General features: G+C 39.3%; 2 protein-coding genes across 4 annotated transcripts in view; both read right to left on the minus strand.

Moving 5' to 3' along the window:
- Nucleotides 1-11,397: 11,397 nt before the first annotated feature.
- Nucleotides 11,398-15,314, minus strand: rpl3 (ribosomal protein L3). Its single transcript, XM_015056840.1, has 8 exons — nucleotides 15,240-15,314; nucleotides 14,591-14,783; nucleotides 13,859-14,027; nucleotides 13,421-13,556; nucleotides 12,371-12,820; nucleotides 12,199-12,294; nucleotides 11,755-11,874; nucleotides 11,398-11,512 (listed from the first exon to the last, which is right to left on the minus strand). The coding sequence occupies exons 1-8, from the start codon at nucleotides 15,240-15,242 to the stop codon at nucleotides 11,468-11,470; spliced, it is 1,212 nt and encodes a 403-aa protein (XP_014912326.1). The 5' UTR covers nucleotides 15,243-15,314; the 3' UTR covers nucleotides 11,398-11,467.
- A 4,503-nt stretch (nucleotides 15,315-19,817) lies between these two features.
- Nucleotides 19,818-20,795, minus strand: part of slc25a39 (solute carrier family 25 member 39) — a 13,328-nt gene continuing 12,350 nt past the window's right edge. For 2 of the 3 annotated variants that reach the window (XM_015056833.1, XM_015056834.1), the window contains 3 exons: nucleotides 20,664-20,745; nucleotides 20,503-20,583; nucleotides 19,818-20,425 (listed from right to left, as the gene is read on the minus strand). In XM_015056833.1, the coding sequence (XP_014912319.1) occupies nucleotides 20,307-20,425; nucleotides 20,503-20,583; nucleotides 20,664-20,745 (282 nt within the window). In that variant the 3' untranslated portion in view covers nucleotides 19,818-20,306. The remainder of the gene's footprint in view (nucleotides 20,426-20,502; nucleotides 20,584-20,663; nucleotides 20,746-20,795) is intronic. The other variant, XM_015056832.1, reaches the window with a different exon arrangement.

A 20,795-nucleotide genomic window follows, 5' to 3' on the forward strand; every position in this document is an offset into this window, starting at 1 on the left:
TCTCTACTCTCTCTCAAACAAACTATATATATATATATATATATATATATATATATATATATATATATATATATATATATATATATATATATATACCAAATCGTATTACTTTTATAAATAAATTATTACGTTAATAATCAAGAGATAGCAGACTTTACTGAAGCAAAAAACTAAAAAAAGAGAAAAAATTCAACCAAGTGCTGTTGCTAATACAAGAAAAGACTTTTCTATCTCTTCATTCGAAGGTCAAGAACAAGCGAAGGTCCTTTAGGTACCAGAAGCTGACGCAGGCATTCAACAGTAGAGTATTATATATTCTTTTAATAGAACCTTCTCGTCTTTTTCTCCGTCTCTGTTCTTTTTCAGGAGGCGTTGGTATTGAACCCCAACCCTCCATCAGAAAGAGCCAAGAAAATGAGTCAATAGCTGCGTTTCCATTGACCATACAGTAGTGCAATTTGACATTTTAAAAATAAATACACAATTTTGAAAAAACATATTAAAAAAGTTTTTGCACTAGGATGATGTGTTTTTTTTCAACTATATAAAATTGTTTTATTTCGCAAAACTGTAATAGAAACGTATTTTTGAATCACACAAGTCACGTGATCAACACCGGATGTTACTACTGGCAAAAACCATGAAGAAGATGAAGACAGGAAGTAGATGGAGGATGATGAGGCAGCATATTTTTAATGACTTATTGTGTGAATAAACTTATTTACATGTGATTTTAATTGCATTTCTTACTTATGCAAAATTGTGTTGTTTTTTTTACATCAGTGGAATACTGAAAGTTTTGCCCACACTATAATAGACATTGACATAAAACTGTACAAATTGGAGTTACAAAAATAAATGTGCTTAATGGAAACAAGATAACTTAAAAAAAAAACATTTTTATTAACTGCAATGGAAACAATTTTTCCACACCACGAGTCACATGATCAACATTCAGGTGTTACTACTGGCAGAAACCCCAAATAAAACGACAGGAAGTGAAAGGAGGGTGATGGTGCAGCATGCTTTTTGTGCTTTTTGATGACTTATGGTGTGAACAAATTTATTCAGGTGTGATTTTAATTGTGTTTTGTAGAAGCACAGCAATTATTTTACATTTGCAAAATATTGACACAGATATTCCATTTGTAATGGAAACGCAGCGATCGACTCCAAAACACGACTTCTGCAAAACGAAAAGGAAGGAGTAGAGGGGAAGAAAAAGAAGAGGACGCCAGATATAAAAACAAAAACAAGTTTAATATGAAATAGAACAAGAAAAGCTAAGAGACTCACAATTTCAGAAATTAATTGCATGCTATAAAATTACAGCAAATTTGCTCTTGAGAAACTTAAGTTTTAAAGGTTAATTATTATAAGGGGAAAAAAGCAAAAGCGCTAGAGTTTAAAGTATTAATCTTTTCATGTGTGGTTTTATTATAAATTATTTTTTATTACTATTATTTAGCACATTTTATCTCATTACATTTGTCAGACAAGCCAAACAATTTACATTGAACAAAATGGCTTTTTTAAAACAGTTTGGTTGGTTTCTTTATAAATATATAAATAAACGTATGTATGTATTTTTGTTTTATTTTTAAAACTCACACAGCCTTAGTCATTTCTTTGTTTCTGTTCATTTTTAATGTGCTGTTCAAATTGAAAATGAAATCTTTAAAAGGTGCCAAAAACCGAATGATCCTATACTTGGATGCATCAAGTCCTGATGAATAAAAAACGAACCCCAGGGGGAACAAATCATCACGTTTCTCTGCGTGTCTCTTACACACTTCACCAAACACCTTTGTTTCTCTCAGCTGTAACTGCTAACTGTCTGTTGATTCTTCAAATCTGCAAACACGCTCCTGCATTAGTAGTTATGGAAATCAGATATAAAACCATTTCTACTCCTTTTCATACTTGGCCACTGACCTCTGATGGAGGCATTGAACGTTTGTTGTGAGACAATCATCTAAAAGTGTTTTCTTGTTGACATTTAATACATGAAATTTGGGATTCAGCAAGAGCAAAACTACAAATTAACAATATATAACACATAAAATGTTCATTTTAAAAGGGACAGATGTTAAATTTACATTTTAAAAGTTTTTGTGCTTCCATTTGTGTTTCCACTGCTTCTAAAAAAAAATCCAAACTGCTTAAAAGAACACCCAACCATTTTTGGCAACAAGTTTATGTTTTTTGATGTCTGAAAATTGAGCCGTTTCAAAAACCTCGAAGAAAACGCCACCGTTACCTGGCAATCCCAGTAGAGTTCCGTCCCGTTACCTAGCAACACAAGTGGAGCTCCAGCACATTTAGTCAGCTGGTTTTACCGTAGTATGGGCCAGAAAAGTCAAGTGTTTAGTTGTTGACTTACCATCCAGAAACCACTTGCTGTATTCTTGTTGGGTGTGCAGAAAGCCCCAGTTCTGCTTTTCAAAGAGGCATGGTTGTATAATTGCACATCTGTTTGCAGGCATTTTCATGTGTGAATATAATCGATGAGTTGGGGGGAGTGGCCAGGAACAGCTTATTTGGATTTAAAGTGACAGGAGGCCCTAAAACAGCTCAACACAGGCAGAACTTAGCAGAATAAAATCTCACTTTTTAAGAATGATTTTGTATAAAACCATGTTTCGTATCACCCATAGATCAATACTAACCTATTCAAGGAAGCATTATAGGTCACCTATGCTAAATGAGGCCTGCAGAATCTGATTTGGACATCTGAGGATTAAACAGCCTGACCTTGGGGAAAATCTGCTGCAATGTTCACTCCAGGCAACTGTCTTCTCGCCATACAGTGAAAAACTTTAAATAATTTGCTTCTCTACGGTCATTTCTAATCTTTTTCCACCTTGACAGTGTCGTAAGAGTCAAACTGCCCAATCTTCTGCTTTTACAGAGCTGTTCGCACTGATACTCATCAGTTAATAAACTTGTATTTAATCTACTTCCTGTCTTAAATCCTGTGGCAGCAGTAAGGGTGTGCTTAGTTTAATAAAACATAATATTGTGGAATCTCCTGTGTGTTTTTATAGTTAGGGATAAAATTAAACAATTTTAGAACCTGGTAAAAACAAGATCAGTTTTATTATGTCCACTCTAATAATCCTAGCGCGTAAAAAGAGTTTACTTTCTTTTTAACATGACTGTAATTTAAAGAGTAAAAGCTGTAGAATCAGTATTTACAAAACGAATCCGACACTTTATGAGGAATAAATAAAATATTTTTCGACACAGGAATAAGTTCTGTGTATTTAGTCATATGAAATTTTTATAAGCGTCCTACTTTATTCTTTTAGGTAAAAATAACAAAGTCATTCATTAATGATAATGACAATGACAGCGTTTTGTGAAGCTAAAATACAAACAAGTAATGCAACCTGACACGCTATTGGCTGGCGTTTGCAAAGCAGCCAATCCAGGAACGCTATTGTTTCCTTGGCACTGATTGGCTGAAGTTCCAAAGGCGGAAATAAGGACAACTAAGCTAGCGAGGACATTAGCTTGGCTTCTGCGGTTGCGCTAACGGTTTCCGCTGTCCATATTAATTCATATTGCGGTGTATTCGGTGTTTGAACTATTAAAATAGGTAGTTATATGTGTTATAGATTGTTTTAAGATTGTTTTAGTTGTTCACGGACGGCTGTGGACACTAAAACCTGTAAATACCGGGGGTCTCCTGTAGACGTAAATGGTTTCATGTGCAAAAACATTGAAGTGGAATAAAAAAAGAAGCTAAAATCTGAGGAAATCTCTTAGGAGGAGAAGTACTTTCTCACTGCACTGTAGTTACTGTACTATGTCATAAAAATGACTAATTTATTAATAAATTTTCAAGTACAAAATTCACCAGAATAATTATCAAGCACTGGTACTGAAATAAGTAGCTGCGAACCATGTGGAAACATCTGACCTTATTTTAATACATTTTGGTAATTATCTAGTAGTTTACATTGCTTTTGGTTCTTTCCTATGTATGTTTAGATTATTTTTAGTGGTTTGTATCTATTTTTTTTGTTTTTATTTGCCCCTTTTAACTAAATTGATTTTTTTTTTTTAGCATTTCGTTGTTTTTTTTTTTATCTTGGTTCTACATCATGACAGAAACAGCAAAGCATGTTGAAAGGTATGATCTGATTTGACAATAATGTGGTGCACATGCAGAAGAAGAATAATCCTGACTTATAATTTAAATACTTACAACTACATAATATTTTTGTGCAGTTTAACGATGCAGCATATAGCCTACTTGTCAAAGTTAGTGTAATCAGATAGAAAACCATGATTTTAATCCTGTGGAAGGACACAGAGTGAATGAATTTAGACAGAAATTAGAAAAAAGCAAGTTAGCTCTAAAAAATATTGGCATCAGCGCTCCCATAAAAATAAGAGCTGACTTGACAGATGTAAAGCCTTGTGTGCTCTGCAGAAATCATGGCCTCAGCCTGCTGTTGTAAAATGGTGATAACACATTGTAAACGACCACTGGGAGCTGTAATCCAAAAATATCAGAGCTAGCCATCAAATATCTGAGTTTACTGCATGTGGACAGTGAGAATGTTTGTTTTATGCTGCAGAGAAGCTTCAGAAAAGGCCGTTTTTGAGTCCTGATGCCATAACTTTGGAAAAGAAACACTAGATTCTAGAGTTTTTTCCTACTGGAGGTTTTCCTGCAACACTTTTCTACTCCACTACACTAAAAGGATACCTTTCACTTCCTAGCATCCGGCTCTAAGTTGTCACACGCCGTTTGATACCGAACCTGATACACACAGTCAGACTAAAATCGGTTTGTCTTGTCAAGATTGGTGGATCAGGTTTAAGTGTTTGGAGTCAGGAGAGTTGGTACCTGATAAATACAGAGAAGCTTCTATCCACTCATCATTGGCATGAAGGGCTTATTAGGTTTGGTGTTTGGATTATCTGTCTAAGCAGTTTATTTTTATGTTTTTAACAGTGCTGTCCCTAAGGGGGGAACAGGGGCCCCACTTTGGGGTTGCCCCTGCAAAATAGTGATGATTAGAGATTAAGTTAGGAAAAATTTGACATTGTTTTAAGTCTAAAACATGTAATTTTATCTTAAATACTTAGAAATAAAGAACCAGAGTCAGTAAAAAGGTTCTAAAATTTGGCAATCTGCGCTTTAGTTACCTTGAATAACCATCTTTTTTTCCTGCCCTTCCTTTTTTCTCTTCCTCTTCCTACGTTTCCATTCTTCCTGCTGTGGCGATCAAAGCAGTGCTGTGTGATCAGGGCCAGGCAGGAAGAGATACTGCTGAGAACATTCAGAGCGAACATGGTGGCGTTTTCTCACTGTCCGGCTTTCTGTCGCCTGCGGCGTTGCAGTGTTGCATAACCTCACATCAAACCTAACGTTGCCCTTTCTGTGACCTCACTGGACTAAACGCTCAGACAGAGACGCAGGCGCAAATTAGCTATAAAAAAATATGTTATTCACAGAATTCACAGAAACTAAATGAAGAAAGTGCAAGAGTGAAGATGCAAAACAAACCATCGCGGTTGTGACACGTGGTGTTGGCAGCATTATGCTGTGGGGAAAGTTAACGGGAGGGTGGACAGAGTGAAAAAAGAAAGAAGTTAATCCAGGAAGAAAATCTTTTAGAGAGAGGAAAAGACTTGAGACCAGGGTGAAGGTTCTCCTTCCACTAAACTTACAGTTAGCAATAAAACAGAATAGAAAGTTTTGCATGAATTATATGTTTTTCTCAGATTACATATAAGTATGTTAATTTTTTATTTTTTTTTACTTTTTCAGTTCGTTTGGTTCTCTTCCACAATGCACTGAGTCAAATGAACTAAACTTAATGAAAAACTGTTCCCATCCTCGCCTGTGGGGGCGCTGCACCAAGAACCACTGAAGGAAACGACTGAAAAACCTCTGAAGAAAACACTGAGCGCAACTTCCTTCTTCACAAAATGTTAACAAAAATGGAATGCTGTCAGATTTGTTGTTGGCAAAAGACTACAAGTCATTTCTCCCGCTAGCGCTAGGCTAATGTATTTGTTTGGTTGTATTTACCCAGAATGCCCTGCGCTGTAGTCCACTTCCTGCTTTTGGAGCGGTCTCCGATCTGCTCGGCGTTCAGATATGCATTCGAACCGTACCAGAGTTCACTTCAACCGAACCGAACTCAGGTTTGCTGGTGGAGCAGAGTCTGATTGCACATTCACACCTCCCCAAAAGAACCGAACTTTCTAGAAAACAACAAACTGTTTATTTAAAGCAAACTAAACATGACTGATGTGAATGCACCCAACAAAGGAGTCAAGCTTCAGTTTTCTGTTTCTCACGGTGTAACATTTATACTTAGAATAAACCAAAGTCACTACAGAGCCTGCTGGACTGATCTAGAAATAAAATTCAACTCAAAATATCTCAATTTAAGTGCAAATGAACCCAATATCTGTTCCCTGTCCTTCCAGTGAGTTTACACAAGCATGAAAAGTTGAGTCAAGATAATTTGAAGCCTTTAAATCCAGCTTTGAAAAGAGGACAGCTATTTAAAAAGAGAGATAAAGAGGAGGAATTAATATAGTCTAGAGCTCACACACAGCTCTGCTGGATGTGTGAAGGAGAAAGAGTGAAGCACTCTGCCCCCTGGTGGTGCGGCTGGAGCAGCGCAGGGATGCTGCTGCTGCTGCTGCCTCCATCAGCTCAGGGAACGCTGTGTCCATGAACGGGGCTGGAATACTGATGCAGGGCTGCAGGAGCTGCAGTGGGGAAAGAAGAGCCTGGACTCACTGATGTCTGCAGCAGAGAACATCTGGTTCACCTGGGAGACGTTTGTGAAGTTACACGGTAAAAAACTAAACAAGCAGCAATATTTTTGGTTTATCTAGTTTGTTATACAGGAGGAAATGGATGTTCAAGTAGAGTACCCAAAAATTATACTCAAGTAAGAGTAGCTCTGCTTCAACGTAATTTTACTCAAGTAGCCGTCCGAGAAATTACTTGAGGAAGACTAAAAAAGAATTTGGTAGAAAGTCTGGTCAAGTACTGAATAACTAATCAAATGATCAGTCATTTAATATTTAAAATGTACATAATCAGACAGATCAAAATATAAAGTTAAGTAGAAATGTTGGTATTTTAGGGGCCAAAATGATAATAATTCATATAAACAACAAAAAATAACAAAATCAGGGAAAAGAAATGTTTCCAAATCAGTTTCTGTCAATAACAAACTGATTAAACTTTAACAGAAACTGCAGGTGTGTGTGTCTGTGAATGTTTAGTTAAAACGTGTTTGTTTTTCATTCAGTGGGTAGAAAATCCAGAAATTCAGAGTAGCAATACTTCAAAATAATATTACTCAAGTAAAAGTAAAAAGTAGAGCATAGTAAAAATCCTCCTAAAAGTAATTTTTTTCAAAAATGTTCCTCTAGTAAATGTAACTAGTTACTGCCCAACTCTGCATTTATAAATGTTATTGTTAGAAACTAAATATTGAATTTACTAACATAGTTTCCAGTTAATATTTCAGCTAAACGATCGTTTCATTTCTGGTCGGTCTCTGTTAACAGCCTCTGAGCTCATGCAGGTCTTCATTTTTCAGATTGTGGTCAAAAGGTTTCGTTTTGTCTCCTTGTTCCTGGTTTTCCGTTTGTGCTGCAGTCAGCTGCGATGAAAGCAGCCGCCGTTGCAGAACTGATGGACGGCAGCTTCAGCAACCATCGCATGTTTTCCATGTCCTTGAGCTGTGACGCTTTCATTCAGCTGACGGCGGCGGTCGGTAATTAAGCCAGAACTCCAACCCTCCACTTCAGCAGGTAATGAGGAGGCCCCTGAGGGCCACTTAGGTGTCCGGCTGAAAAGCCTCTCTGGAACTTTGCTGCATAATATTCAGCGCTCTTTGCAGAAATCTGGATTTACTGGGAGGATTTTCAAGGTCCCACTCACCTCACATAAAGCCTTCAGCAGAGGCAGCTGAAGGACGACGTCTCGTTAAAGGATTAAAGGCGACCTACTGAGCAGAAATCACATTTTGTACATTTTTTATGTTTTCATTTGGGTTTCAGCTGCTTCTAAAAACAGACCAAGTGCTTAAAATAACACCCAGACATTTTCTAGTAATAAGTTAAATGGAAAATAAGCTGTATGTAAAGTCACTATGGTTGTTACCTAGCAACCCCAGCAGAGTTCTGCCAGTTACCTAGCAACCCCAGCAGAGTTCCAACAAGTTTGGTGAGCTGGTTTTACTGCTCTGTGTGCTGAACAATGGCTTCTGGAAAAGACACACATTTTATTTTTGACTTTTGGAAATCAGACATTTCCTTGTTTTATTTTTCTAGAAAATGTCTAAGATTAATCTCAAAATTTTAGTGTTTCTTTCTAGCAAATTTTCTGTCTTTTCAAGCTCAGAAATTTTTTTGGGTTTTTTTCTAGAATATTTCTGAGATTAATCTCAAAATTGTGGGTTTTTCTATCAAATTTTGGACTTTTAATTTTTTTTTCTAGAAAATTTCTAAAGTTAATCTCAAAATTTTCTGTAGTTTTGAGGGGAAAAATTCAACCCTTTTTATTATCTACAATGACCCGATTACACCGTCGTATTTGGGTAACGTCTATGTTTAGATTGAGCTAAATCTGGGTTTAGAAAAGGGAACAGAAGTCAGAAATACAGAAACAGAATACAGAAACAATCTTAGCGTGCGTGTATGTGTGTGTGTGTGTGTGTGTGTGTGTGTGTGTGTGTGTGTGTGTGTGTGTGTGTGTGTGTGTGGCCCTGCAGAGGGACCTCCAGTCCAGAGCCGTGGTAGCAGCTGTTGTTAGTGGGACGGCAGCCAGGTAACGAGGGGACATGCTGGGCCAGCAGAGCAGAGGGCCAGGACTCTGATTCGTGTGGATCAGGGTGTGAGTGAGCGCTCTGCATGCACACACGCATGTCAGCGTGCTTCCTGGCACCGCGGACGTCCGGCTGGCACGGCTGCAGCGGCCGGGGAAGTGGCTGTGCGTCTGACAGGAGGGGACGACTTCAGACTCAGGACCGTTATCACACATGATCCAGCTCCTGCTCCAACAGAGAGGGGTAGGAAGAGGCGGTGTTGTGTGTTTTCCAGCCACATAATACCATTCTATAGCACAATCAAGTAACTACTCCTGCCAGCATACCTAGGTGGGCCCCATATGGGGAAAAGGAGGGCAGACAATATGGGTCCCATATGGGTTTGTCCACAGTTTCCATGGTGGCCCCACATGGGTTTGCCCATGTAGGGGCACCGCCTATATGGGCCCTACATGGGTAAACCATGGAAACCGCGGACAAACCCATATGGGGCCCATATTGTCGACCCTCCTTTTCGCTTATGGGGCCCATCTACATTGCTTTAAGTTGTAAATTAAAAATTATACATATATTTCCTGATTTAACACTTTGAAATTGGACCTGTTTCTTTAAGAAGCTCTACCTTCAATAAGTTATCAAAACATGGTTCCTATTAACCCTTTAATGATTTTACTAGCGTTGCTCTGAGAAGTAGCTCCTCTCACGATCTCATCTGATTCACAGCTAATTGCTGCTGGCTAGTCTTAAGGAGCTGTCCACCAAGTCCACCCGGGGGTTTTAGCTGAATGTTTGCCATGGAGATTAAAGGATTTTTCCAAAAAGCATTGAAAAATTCAAGACAACACTCCAGGTGTGTTTTTGATGAGGGAACAACATCATAACATGATGGAAACATGAAAAAAAATAATTTTACCTAAGTGTCCCTTTAAAGTTTGCACTTTACATACTTTCCTTATGTACTATTCTTTAAATGAACAAATATTTTTAAACTTGTACATTTTGAAATGTTTGGAACTCTAATGATGAGAAACGGTCCAGTAAGAATTTCCTTAATGCATTTATCATTTTGTTCTGCTGGATGTTTAGCTTCCTGCCAGACAATAATTTACCTTTAAGGCCATCTAAACGTGTCGCACACAGCAGGAAGCTCCACAGGTCAATCAGGTGTCTTGCAGATGAAACTGGACGTGAACCTCCCCCTCTGCAGCGCTGCATTAGTATTCCAGGTCCGTTCATGAACACGGCGTTCCGGCAGCAGCAGCGCTGCAGTTCTCACATCGCGCCACCAGAGGGCGGTGTTTCACACGACATCTAGGAGCTGGAATCACTTTACTAATTCTGACAAAACATGAAAAGTTTGATTTGATTTAACTGGAGCGAGGGGAAAAGGTGCATTTTACCTTCAGAGGTGAGTAAAGTACCCAAAAATTGTAGTCAAATAAGGGTAGCGCTACTTCAACATATTTTTAAAAGTACCATGTAGCCATTAAATATATAACTGAGGTACAAGTAAAGAAGTATTTGGTAAAAAGTGTTGAGTAACTGATGAAATTATTACCCATTTCATATTTAAAAATTCAGACAGACCAAATTATAAAGTGGAAATTTTAGTATTTTAAGAACAATTATTACAATTCTTAAAAAATTCTTAAAAAACACCAAGCAAAAAAAAAAAATTAGTTTCAATAAAAAAAAACTTTTAGTTTCAATAAAAAAAATTTTAAAAAACTTTTGAAACTAAACTACAGGGATGTTTGGTGAATTTTTGGCTAAAACATGTTTTTCATTCAGTGGGTATAAAATCCAGAAAAGTTACTCAAGAGTCTAAATACTTCTTTGGAGAATTACCTCAAAGTAAAAAAGCAAAGCATAATAAAAATATTTCTAAAAGTACAATATTTCAAAAAACATTTCTCAAATTGAGCAAATTAAACTAGTTACTCCCAGCTCTGGTCATCTCATCAAATGTATGAAAATATCTTGTTTCAACTATAAATGTTTTCCAATTTTAGGCTTTTAATCAAATAAGATAAACTCTCGTTTTGCTTCTTCCTCCCTCAAAACGGTTCATTTAGGTTCCTGATGTAGCTTAAAGCTGGAGAATTATCAAAATGTTTTAGATGGTACTTCATGTAAATCATGTATATGTAAATGCATATATGGTGTAATAATTTTTAAATTGGGAGCCTCTCGAACTCTGCCTTCAGGAAGTCATCACAACATGGCTTCTCTAAACCTTTACCATTTTTAGCAGCGTTTCTGAGAAGTTGCTCCTATAATGAGCTCAGATGATTTAGTCCCACCAGGTGTTTGGTAATTGCTGGCTAGTTTGAAGGAGCTGAGTGGGGGAGGAGCTACACCTCAAAGGCGGAGCTAAGTCCAACCAGTCGCTTTGGAAGATGTAAAACGAATTTAAAATGTTTTTCTTTGATTTTTTCTCAAACAGAACCAAAGCAACTCTCCAAGATTTTATTTTATAACGTAAAGCTTAAGAATTTGTCATACAAGCTGCTCTTTTATGACGTTTCAGGGCAGTTTGTGTACGCAGTTTTTCTTAAGTAAAAAAAACAAACAAAGTTGTTTTTCTTTCCAGATTTTTATTAAACTCTGCAGAACAGCAGTGACATTTCCCGTCGCCACAGCAGACGTTAAACCGTCTCCTCCTTGGCGATGCGGTCCTTCTTCAGCGGCCCCTGTGGAAAACAGAAAACAAACCCGGTCAGTTTCACAAAACAGACAAAACAGAACCCGGTCCGGGCTCAGAGCGGGCCGTGTTCCCAGAGAGTGAACAGGGAGCCGGCACAAGCGGGACCGGCTCCCCTGCCTCACTGGAGGTCACTGTGGCACTGGAATGGAACCCAGAGTTCACACTGGAGGATGAACCAGGTTACGAACAGTGCAGAGCAAAGTTCACCAAGGGCCGAGCGCTTCTCACCATGAAGTTCTTCTTCTCCTCCAACGTCTGGAAGCGGCCGTGGCCGAACTTGGAGGTGGTGTCGATGAACTTTAGGTCGATCTTCTCCAGAGCGCGGCGGCTGGTCTGCACCAGCAGAGACTGAAGAGGAAGAGAACAGGTTTTAGTTTCTGGTGTTTCAGTTTAGGACCTTTTAAAGACCATCATGAATCAAGTTTTACACTTGTTGCACAAAAGAACAAGATTTATTTTATTTTTTTTCTGCAGTTTCTAGTTATTTTAAAATATTCTGGTAAAATTATGTCTTTATTCTGCTTTGTAATAAAAAATTACTATGAACTGTGGAAAAGGTTCATGAAAAATTACATCCTCAAAATCCAAAGATTTGGACAAACCTGGTTTACCACCCAATAGTTTTCATAACATAAAAAAAATAAAAAATTTAAAAAAACTTTTCCTCCTCACCTTGCGCAGAGTCAGCACCCTCTTCTTGGTTCCCACGACGCAGCCCTTCACCATGACGAAGTCGTTGGTCACCTCTCCGTAGTGAACAAACCCTCCCTGAAACCAGAAAATAAACCGACTGAGAACCTTCAGTTTCAGACCTTCTGACCAGAGGAAGGGGAGCGTCTCTTACCAGGGGATTGATGCTCTTGTTGGTCAGATCGTACTCTGTGGAGGCGTTGTTCTTCACCAGCTTCCCGTCCTTGGTGTGGTAGCCCTGGCCTATCTTGTAGATCTTCTTGTTGATCTCTGTTCGGTGGTGGTAGCCCTTCTGACCGGCGCGGGCGACCGAGAACGCCACGCGGGCCGGATGCCAGGCGCCGATGCAGGCCACCTTACGCAGACCACGATGCGTTTTGCGGGGGAGCTTCTTGGTGTGCCAGCGGCTGGTGACGCCCTTGTAGCCGTGACCCTTGGTGACGCCGATGACGTCGATCATCTCGTCCTGGGTGAAGACGGTGCTGACCGCCACCATCTGCTCCAGCTTCTCGCGGGCCCAGTCCACCTTGTCGGAGATGGTGCCGCCGTTCAGCTGCACCTCCATCAGGTGGGACTTCTTCTGCCTCAGAGGCAGCAGGCGCATCTGCACAGAAACGTAACGAGTTAGCATGAACTTCCTGTAGCGCAGACGACGCGATTTAACGCCGCGTCGTCTCAGAAGGAAGGCAGCATGGAAGATCTCCTCATAAGAATCGGGCGCCATGCCTGACGCGGTTTCCGTGGTCTCATCACCGACAGGAAAGGGATTTTCTCTCAGATTATTTAAGTATATATTACTGGATTGGACGAAATGTAAACGTGCGCCATTGCTAAGCAAAACTTACACAATTACACCAAGAATATGAAAAACTGGACACATGAACAAGTCATTAAAACCTACGACTTCCTGTCGTCGTCTTTGTCGTTTCTGCCAGTGGTAATATCTGGCTGTTGATCATGTGACTAATGTAACGAAAACAAATGTTTCCATTTTAGTTTCACAAAATAAATTTACCTCAATCTGGCTGAAAGATGACCTCACCTCAGTGTGAAAACTTCCTAGCTAAAAACATTTTCTTTAACTGACCATTTCAAATTGTGCAACTTTATCATTAATGGAAATGCAACTTGTGCACTAGCTGCAGCGGCTAACCGGCGCTGTCCAACCCAGTAATATACAGAGTGATGTTTCCTGGAGACCAACCTGTGTGTGGGCGATGACTCTGATGACCTGGCAGTACTTCTTCATGGCAGCAAAGTCTTTCTCCAGCTGCTTCTTGCCATCCTCATCCTGCCATTTCTTGCAGTACTTGGTGAAGGCCTTCTTCTTGGATTTGTACCTGAGATTACAGCAGAGGTTGGCGCCGGCCCCTCATGACCCCTGCAGGGGTCAGCGGAGGAGCACGGTGCACAGCTGCCAAGCCGGATCAGACCGGGTTGGACCAACGTCTCGGCTCATGGCTCGGTTTCTAAGCAGCACTTTCCACCGGCCAGCGGAGCCCGGCGCTCATCGGGGTGCGCTGCACCCGAGCGGAGCTACCGTAGGATCGCCGCAAACATTAGACTCGCTCAGCTTTGTCTCCACTGGCGGCCAACATCTGCTTCAAACAAACAAAGATGGCCGACTACGGACGGCGCTTACCAGTTCTTGTAGAAGCGGCGCTTGCATTCGTCGCTCATGTGCTCGGCGAAGATGGTCTTGAAGGAGCGCAGGCCACGGGGCGTGTTGACGTAGCCGATGACCCCGACTACGATCATGGGTGGAGTCTCCACGATGGTCACGGCCTCCACCACTTCCTTCTTGTTGACCTCTGCGTTGAAATAAAAACATATTATGCTTATCTCTTAACGCTGATTTCCATATTTAATCGCGCTGAATAGATCGGCTGCGCTCAGGACTCGACATTCAGCAAGGGGGATAAACCCATTCTGTCCGCCCGTCGAGAGTCTCATCACAGGCAGAACTCTGGCGCTTTTAAACTCAATGAGAAATATTTAATCTAAAAACAAAAAATTAAGGTTTCTGCAACAAATGCTTCCAGAAAAAAAAACATTTCACTGTTCAAAAAAACAGAATTGAATCTGCAGGGTGACGAATGTCACAAAAATTATTGCAATATTAAGATAAATTCTCTCAATTTTTAAGTTTTGTCAAGTATTCATCCAACAAACCTCATTTGTAAAACCAGAAAAGAAAACATCTGGTCATCAAGTGATAATTTAACCTTTGATTAAACACAAGAACTTAAACTATAAAAGATCAGAAGTGCAATTAAAAATAATCCAATATAAAATACTGAAATGGTCGTTTTATTGTAGCATTCAGCTAGAAACCGCCTCTTTCATGATTAGTGCCATTAGGAATAATGCTTACTTGAACCGGGTCTGTCCACCTCCCGGACGATGTGCGTCATGCCGGCCTTGTAGCCCAGGAAGGCCGTCAGGTGAACCGGCTTGCTGGGGTCATCCTTCGGGAAGCTCTTGGCCTTACCGCGATGACGGCGACTTCTTTTGCGGGGCAGGAAGCCCAGGGATCCGTGTCGCGGAGCCGAAAACTTACGGTGGGACTGTTGAGTAAAGGATAATAATTAGCTTTCGAAATTAACATTATATGCCTACATTTATCGAAGTGGTGCGGGAAACCGGCTTTTAGCATGCTATTAGCCATTAGCCTACATGCAACTAGTTTGAATTAACATCTCGGCTTTCTATTCTTGACACACTAAAATGCTGTTTTCATTCATAAAATTAATCAAGCTAAATGCTTAGGGGCATTATTTGTTATAAGCGTTTCCTTTCGGCCTGGTTCATAAGGCCATGTTGGATCCAGAGCCTGCGGACTGTCTACACATGCACTCCAAAAAGTTGAAAATTTCTACTAAAACTATAAGAAATTTATGCAAAAATACAATCAAACACCAACATAAAGGTACTGTAGATGTTCTTATGTGTGGAACTATGAGTGATGGATAAGATTAGTAATGGATTTACCAATGAACAACAAGCAAAGGAAGCCTTCTCACCATTTTGTCTCCCGTCCGATTGAAAGAGGCCTGAAACGAGGAAAACTGCTAATATATAGCTCAGGAATTATCGCGAGAATCTGCGTGACTATTTTCTAAATATGTTACGCCACTTTCCACATGTAGCCACTTGGTGTCGCTGTTCTATTAGACAACAACAAAAATATCAGTTGTTCATTTTTATCACAGATAGAAACTTTATTTCAGACTCCATATCCAAACAAAACAAAAAGAAAAAAATAAGAAACAACAAAACACATACATACCCACAACCTTATGAAAAAAATTAATTAAACATTTACATATTTTTTTAAAGCATTCTAATTGCACTTTTATTTGCTGTTGCTTACCCTCAGTAAACAACAAGACTTTTTCTTGACTCTGTTTATTGATAAATCACAGTTTCCAACATTTAAACTATATTTGGGGGTAAATTGCACTCCAGTATTATTCAAATTGAACTTTTCTACATTTTGTCGCTTACAATAAAAGTTAATGTGATGTCAGGTGTGAAGAAAATAATTTTATCCAAATATAAATTCATGGATAGTTGTCAAAAAAAATCTTCACCTGAATTCAGTCTTTTTAATCTGATACCCCAATATAAAATTTACTGCAATCTCAGAGGTCACTTTGTGTAGAGCAATTTGTAAAAGAATCTCATTATGCCTGACATTTCAGTTTAAAATATCTTTTTTGTTTATCTTATATCATATTTGAATTTTCTGAGACATTGCACATTGGATTTCCATTACAATTCAGAATCAACAAAGTTAACGAAAGTTAAAATAAATAACTTTGGTTGTTTATTGCTCCTATACCACACTATGTGTCGAATCTTTATAAGAGTTTGACTCAATTACTAAAATAAATTAACTTCTTGATAATATTTTAATTTAGAAGTAATGACTAACAGTTTGGGAGACATGGAGGTATGTCTGAGTGGCTCATATCTCTGCAACTTTTAAAATAAAGTTACGCAACTGCAGTTTTTTAACTGATATCAGAGACTGAAATGTTTTAATTTAGAATCAGAGTCACAACTTTAAACTTTAAAAATTTTATTTCTCAGGTCAAAATGACAGAGTAAAACATGATTTTCTTCATCCAAACATACAACATTTGAATCAGTCATCACTTGTTTTAACTTGTAAATCATGTAAACATTTTACTGGTAATCAGCGCTATCCGAGTCGGTCTGGCCTGGGATTATAATGGGTTTAATGAGGTGAAGGGTCTTGATTCGAGTAGGATCCCAGACGCAGTCCTCCTCCAGGCCGCTCTTTGTCATCCCGCAGTTGGGCGGCACCCAGGCGGTGTCATACCCATGGTCATGCCAGGTCTTCTGCTGAGGGTGGTTCTGGTGATCGATGCGTTTCACCCTCCCCACATCGACCTGAACCATGATGACCACTTTGTCTTCATCACGATGACCAATAGGATAGCGACTTGCTTTTTGCAGGTCTCTGCTGAGGTAGACCCCAGGACCAAGCATCCCATCTTCAGACTGACGGAAACCGCTCTTAAGGATTTTCTCAGCGTTATTCCTGGAGGTCCCGTGATACATGAGGTAGATTTGGCCGTCTGTCGGCTGTGGAGTAAGTAATCGAAATACTCCATGAGGAAGAGCAAAGTCATCTTCAGCCCACTGTACCCTGCTCATGTTAGCGTCAGAATCCCTGCAGGAAAGGAAACATTTAAATCTATTCATGTATTTTATCAAATCGAATTGTGAAGTCTTACCAGGAGAGTTTTCTACTCTCTAGTTTTCTCAAACTCTATGACTGTTTTAGTTACTGCCCTGTTTTATAATAATGTTCTCAATTATTTTTAAATTTTCTTTTAAAGAGGCAGTATTATGTGTTTTCCAGGGACATAGTGCTATTTTTTATCTTGAAATTGGGCCTCTGTCTCTGTACAACTTCTGCTCTTTCTGAAATGACACTTTCAGGAAGTCATCACAACGTTAGGACTCTGTTAACCCTTTAATAATGTTTTTAACTGTGTTGCACTGAGAAGGAGATCCTATAATGAAATATATAAATAATATAACTTCAGATGATGTGCAGTTCTACCAAGTGCAACTCTGCCACCTGTCATAGTTTTACATAACCCAGAGTCTGCTGAGAAAACCGCTTCACTTCATAAGAAGCATTTCATCTTTGAGTTTAATGAAATTGTGCTTAATTTGTTTGAACAAAATCAGATTTAGTTGATTTTTGCTTCTCTTTAACCCAGTGAAAAAGTTTCATTAATAGATCTTTTAAATACAATATTAAACTGAAGTTTATCTTGATTATCAGTTGAACATATTTGGTATTTAAAATCAACCTTTTTAGAGAAATATTAAAGTTTGTGTCCTCCTGACTTACCTCTGTCCGTGTTGGTCTCAGAGTGCAGCCTGAATCTCACCTTTCCTCTTATAAAAACCTCCAGGAAGTCCAAACATGGACTTCACCTGTTTTACTTTCGTTTCTCCTCTACTGTACTTTCTAGGTGCGGTCAACCTAAGTGTAGCTTTTACTTCTACCGAGTGGGTGAATTTTCTCCAGCAGTAAGGGAGTTTGTCTGCAGTCAATAAAAAGCCAGTAAATCCTGCTGATTTCTGTTTCATTTTTTGTGAATAACACCAGTATGATTGTTAGGATTATGAGACTGGGGCCCCTGAGACCAAAGGGGCCTCCTGTGAAAACCTGGGAGAAAAAGATGTTAAGTTTGTGAAAAGAAATCTATATTTTTGTCACTTATTTCAGAACGTAAAACCCTTTCATCATTAGGGTATATTTCAAATCCTTGTTTATTGTTTATTCCAGTGTCTCAGAAAATTAGAATAGTGGGAAAATTGTCATTTGTGGAAACATAAAACACTGAAGGTTTCCCATGGCTTTAAATGGTCTCATTCAGCTACATGATCATCATAAACTCCCTTCACAAGAAGGGGAAAACAATAAAGGTTATTGCTGAACAAGCTGTTCAGAGTCGTGTGTCCAAGAATCTTAAAGAGGCATTTAATGAAGAATGTCATGTTAGATTAGGCCACAGGCAAATAGTGCTGCTTATAGCACAAATGGCTATAAGATGTTCTTGTGTCATCACAACATGGTTCCTCTATAAACCATTTGTTAATAGAGGAACAGAGAAATGCTGGGAACAATTTTACCAGCATTTCTCTGAGAAGTTTAATGAGCTCAGCAGATGAGCAGTTACACCAGGTGTTTGCTAATTGCGACTGGCTAGTCTGAAGGAGCTGAGTGGGAGGAAAGGTTGGAAACTGAGGGCAGGGCTACTGCAACCATTCAGGCATTTTAGATGAATGGTTGCCATGGAGATTAAAGTATTTCTCAAACCTACATGAAAAAAATCAACACTCCAGGAATGTTTTTGATGAGGGAATAACATTATAACATGATGTAAAGCTAAACAAAAAAGTAGATTTTACAGAACAGTGCCTTTTTAACAGAAAATTGAGTGGAAGGAAGAAGTGTATTATGAAAAGTTGAACCAGCAACAAGGAGAACAGCAGTCTTGAGAAGTTTGCATTCAAGAATCTGGGAGTTTCCAAAGGAGTGAACATGAAGATCCGTGACACGCAGACGGATGCCACACCTGGGCTGAGCAGATCCAGAACTGGACTGATGCTCTGTAGGTCTTGTTTTCAGATCAAAGTAAATTCTGCACTTCATTTGGAAGCCAAGGGACCCAAAGTCTGGAGGAAGAGATGAGAGGGACTCAGTGATGGTTCTGGTCCACTGAGTTTTCTGAAGTCCACAGCCAATGCATTCGTATTCCAGAACATTTTAGATCACTTCATGCTAACAAACTGGATGGAGATGCTGATCTTATTTATGTAAGGCTAAAATGTATTTTCTATTCAAATTACCATGGGATTTAGCAGTTTTCTTTAATTTATCCTTTTATTATTGCAATATTTTATAATATTGTTGCTCCTGTAAGAAAATACTTAAGTTTTATTTAAAAATTACAAAATGGTACAAAGCTGCCACCTGCTGGTGGCCTGCTGCTCTTTGAAAAGAGAAACAATTTTTGGAACATTTAATGAAGAATATCATGTTAGATTAGACCACAGGTGTCAATCTCCAGTCCTGCAACTTTTAGATGTGCCTCTGCTGCACCACACCTGAGGAGAATAATTAGGTCATTAAGGCTCTGGAGAGCTGATCTACACAAGGAGGAGGTAATGAAGCCGTTTCATTCCAGTGTTTTGTACCTGTGGCACATCTAAAAACTGCAGGACAGCAGAAGACTGGAGTTCGACACCCTGGATTAGACCAATAAACAAAAAGACTTGTAAACCATCCACACACTGAAACACGGTGGTGGCAACATCATGATTCACGGACAATTGTTCTCAGAAAGGGAAGCCGGACGGTATGGATGGGAAGGTGAATTAAATCCACATTTCCTCACTTCTTTTTTTCCCCATGACTTACTTTTGAATAGTTATACTTACCAGCCTGATATCAAGACAAGAAATTTTGCAATATATTTTTTATCCCTAATTATATTTCTCTCACAATAAAGTAAAACTGGAAAGAAGTCACTCATTGGACAATAACCAGGTTGTAACATTTTAATACAATTTCTTATAAAACAGAAAACATTTACATCCTTCAACATTTTCTCATTTTCTGGTCCAGTGTCTGAAGTATTCACTCACTAATCTGAAAAGTCTCAATGAGTTTCAGTTTCTACCCACAGGTCTCTTGTTGCATATGAAATATAACTCAATCCGCATTCAAACATTTTCTTAAAGTTATCTACACAGCAGACAGTTGCTAAAATTGTCATGTTTTACTGCAACAGGACAACAGAAAACGTGGTAAAGCATTTTATCTGGACCTCATGCTACAGTACGGATCAAGTTGCAGTCTTTGAGTTTGGGCCACTGCCATGCACAGCGGGTGAGCGGGTTCAGGTCGAGTCCAAATGTCTAAACGTGAGCACCCAAACGTCTCCTTAAGCCTTTAGCAAGTTTTATCAGGCATGCAGGAAGGATGGAGGTGCGTCTCTTAGTTCCAGGCCAACAGCGCCCCCTTCTGGAGGAGTTCATGGCGCCAGGCGCTGTCGGTCCAGGTTCACCTTCTGGAAGAAAGCCTTCCCGAACTCATAGCTGCTGATCATGACAGCGCAGGCTGGCGCCACTTTGATCACTCTGGGCAGAAAACCTAAACAAAAAATATGTTTTTAACTTCCTGGCAAAGAAAACAAGAGATTTTTATTTAAAATATGTCTGTGTGTGTACCTGCAAAGAGGCCTCTGTAGCCCAGCTCAGACCAGATCTCCTTCATGATGTGCCAAGTGGAAGCAGTTCCCTTTCTGGAAACTGGAAACAAACAGCAGCAGGTTCATTTTAAATCTTTTAAAACTTTAAATATTTTTAAATACAGGAGAAGAAGAACCAACCTCCCAGAGAGTCCATTTCTCCCAGCTGGATCTGCCGCCGAGTTTTCACCACGTCGAACGGCAGCGTCAGGACAGCAGCGACCTGAACACACACACACACACACACACACACACACACACACACACACACAC

This window comes from Poecilia latipinna, unplaced genomic scaffold (assembly GCF_001443285.1).
Source record: "Poecilia latipinna isolate Pla-1442-1.1 unplaced genomic scaffold, P_latipinna-1.0 Scaffold1412, whole genome shotgun sequence".
NCBI classification, from domain to species: domain Eukaryota; kingdom Metazoa; phylum Chordata; class Actinopteri; order Cyprinodontiformes; family Poeciliidae; genus Poecilia; species Poecilia latipinna.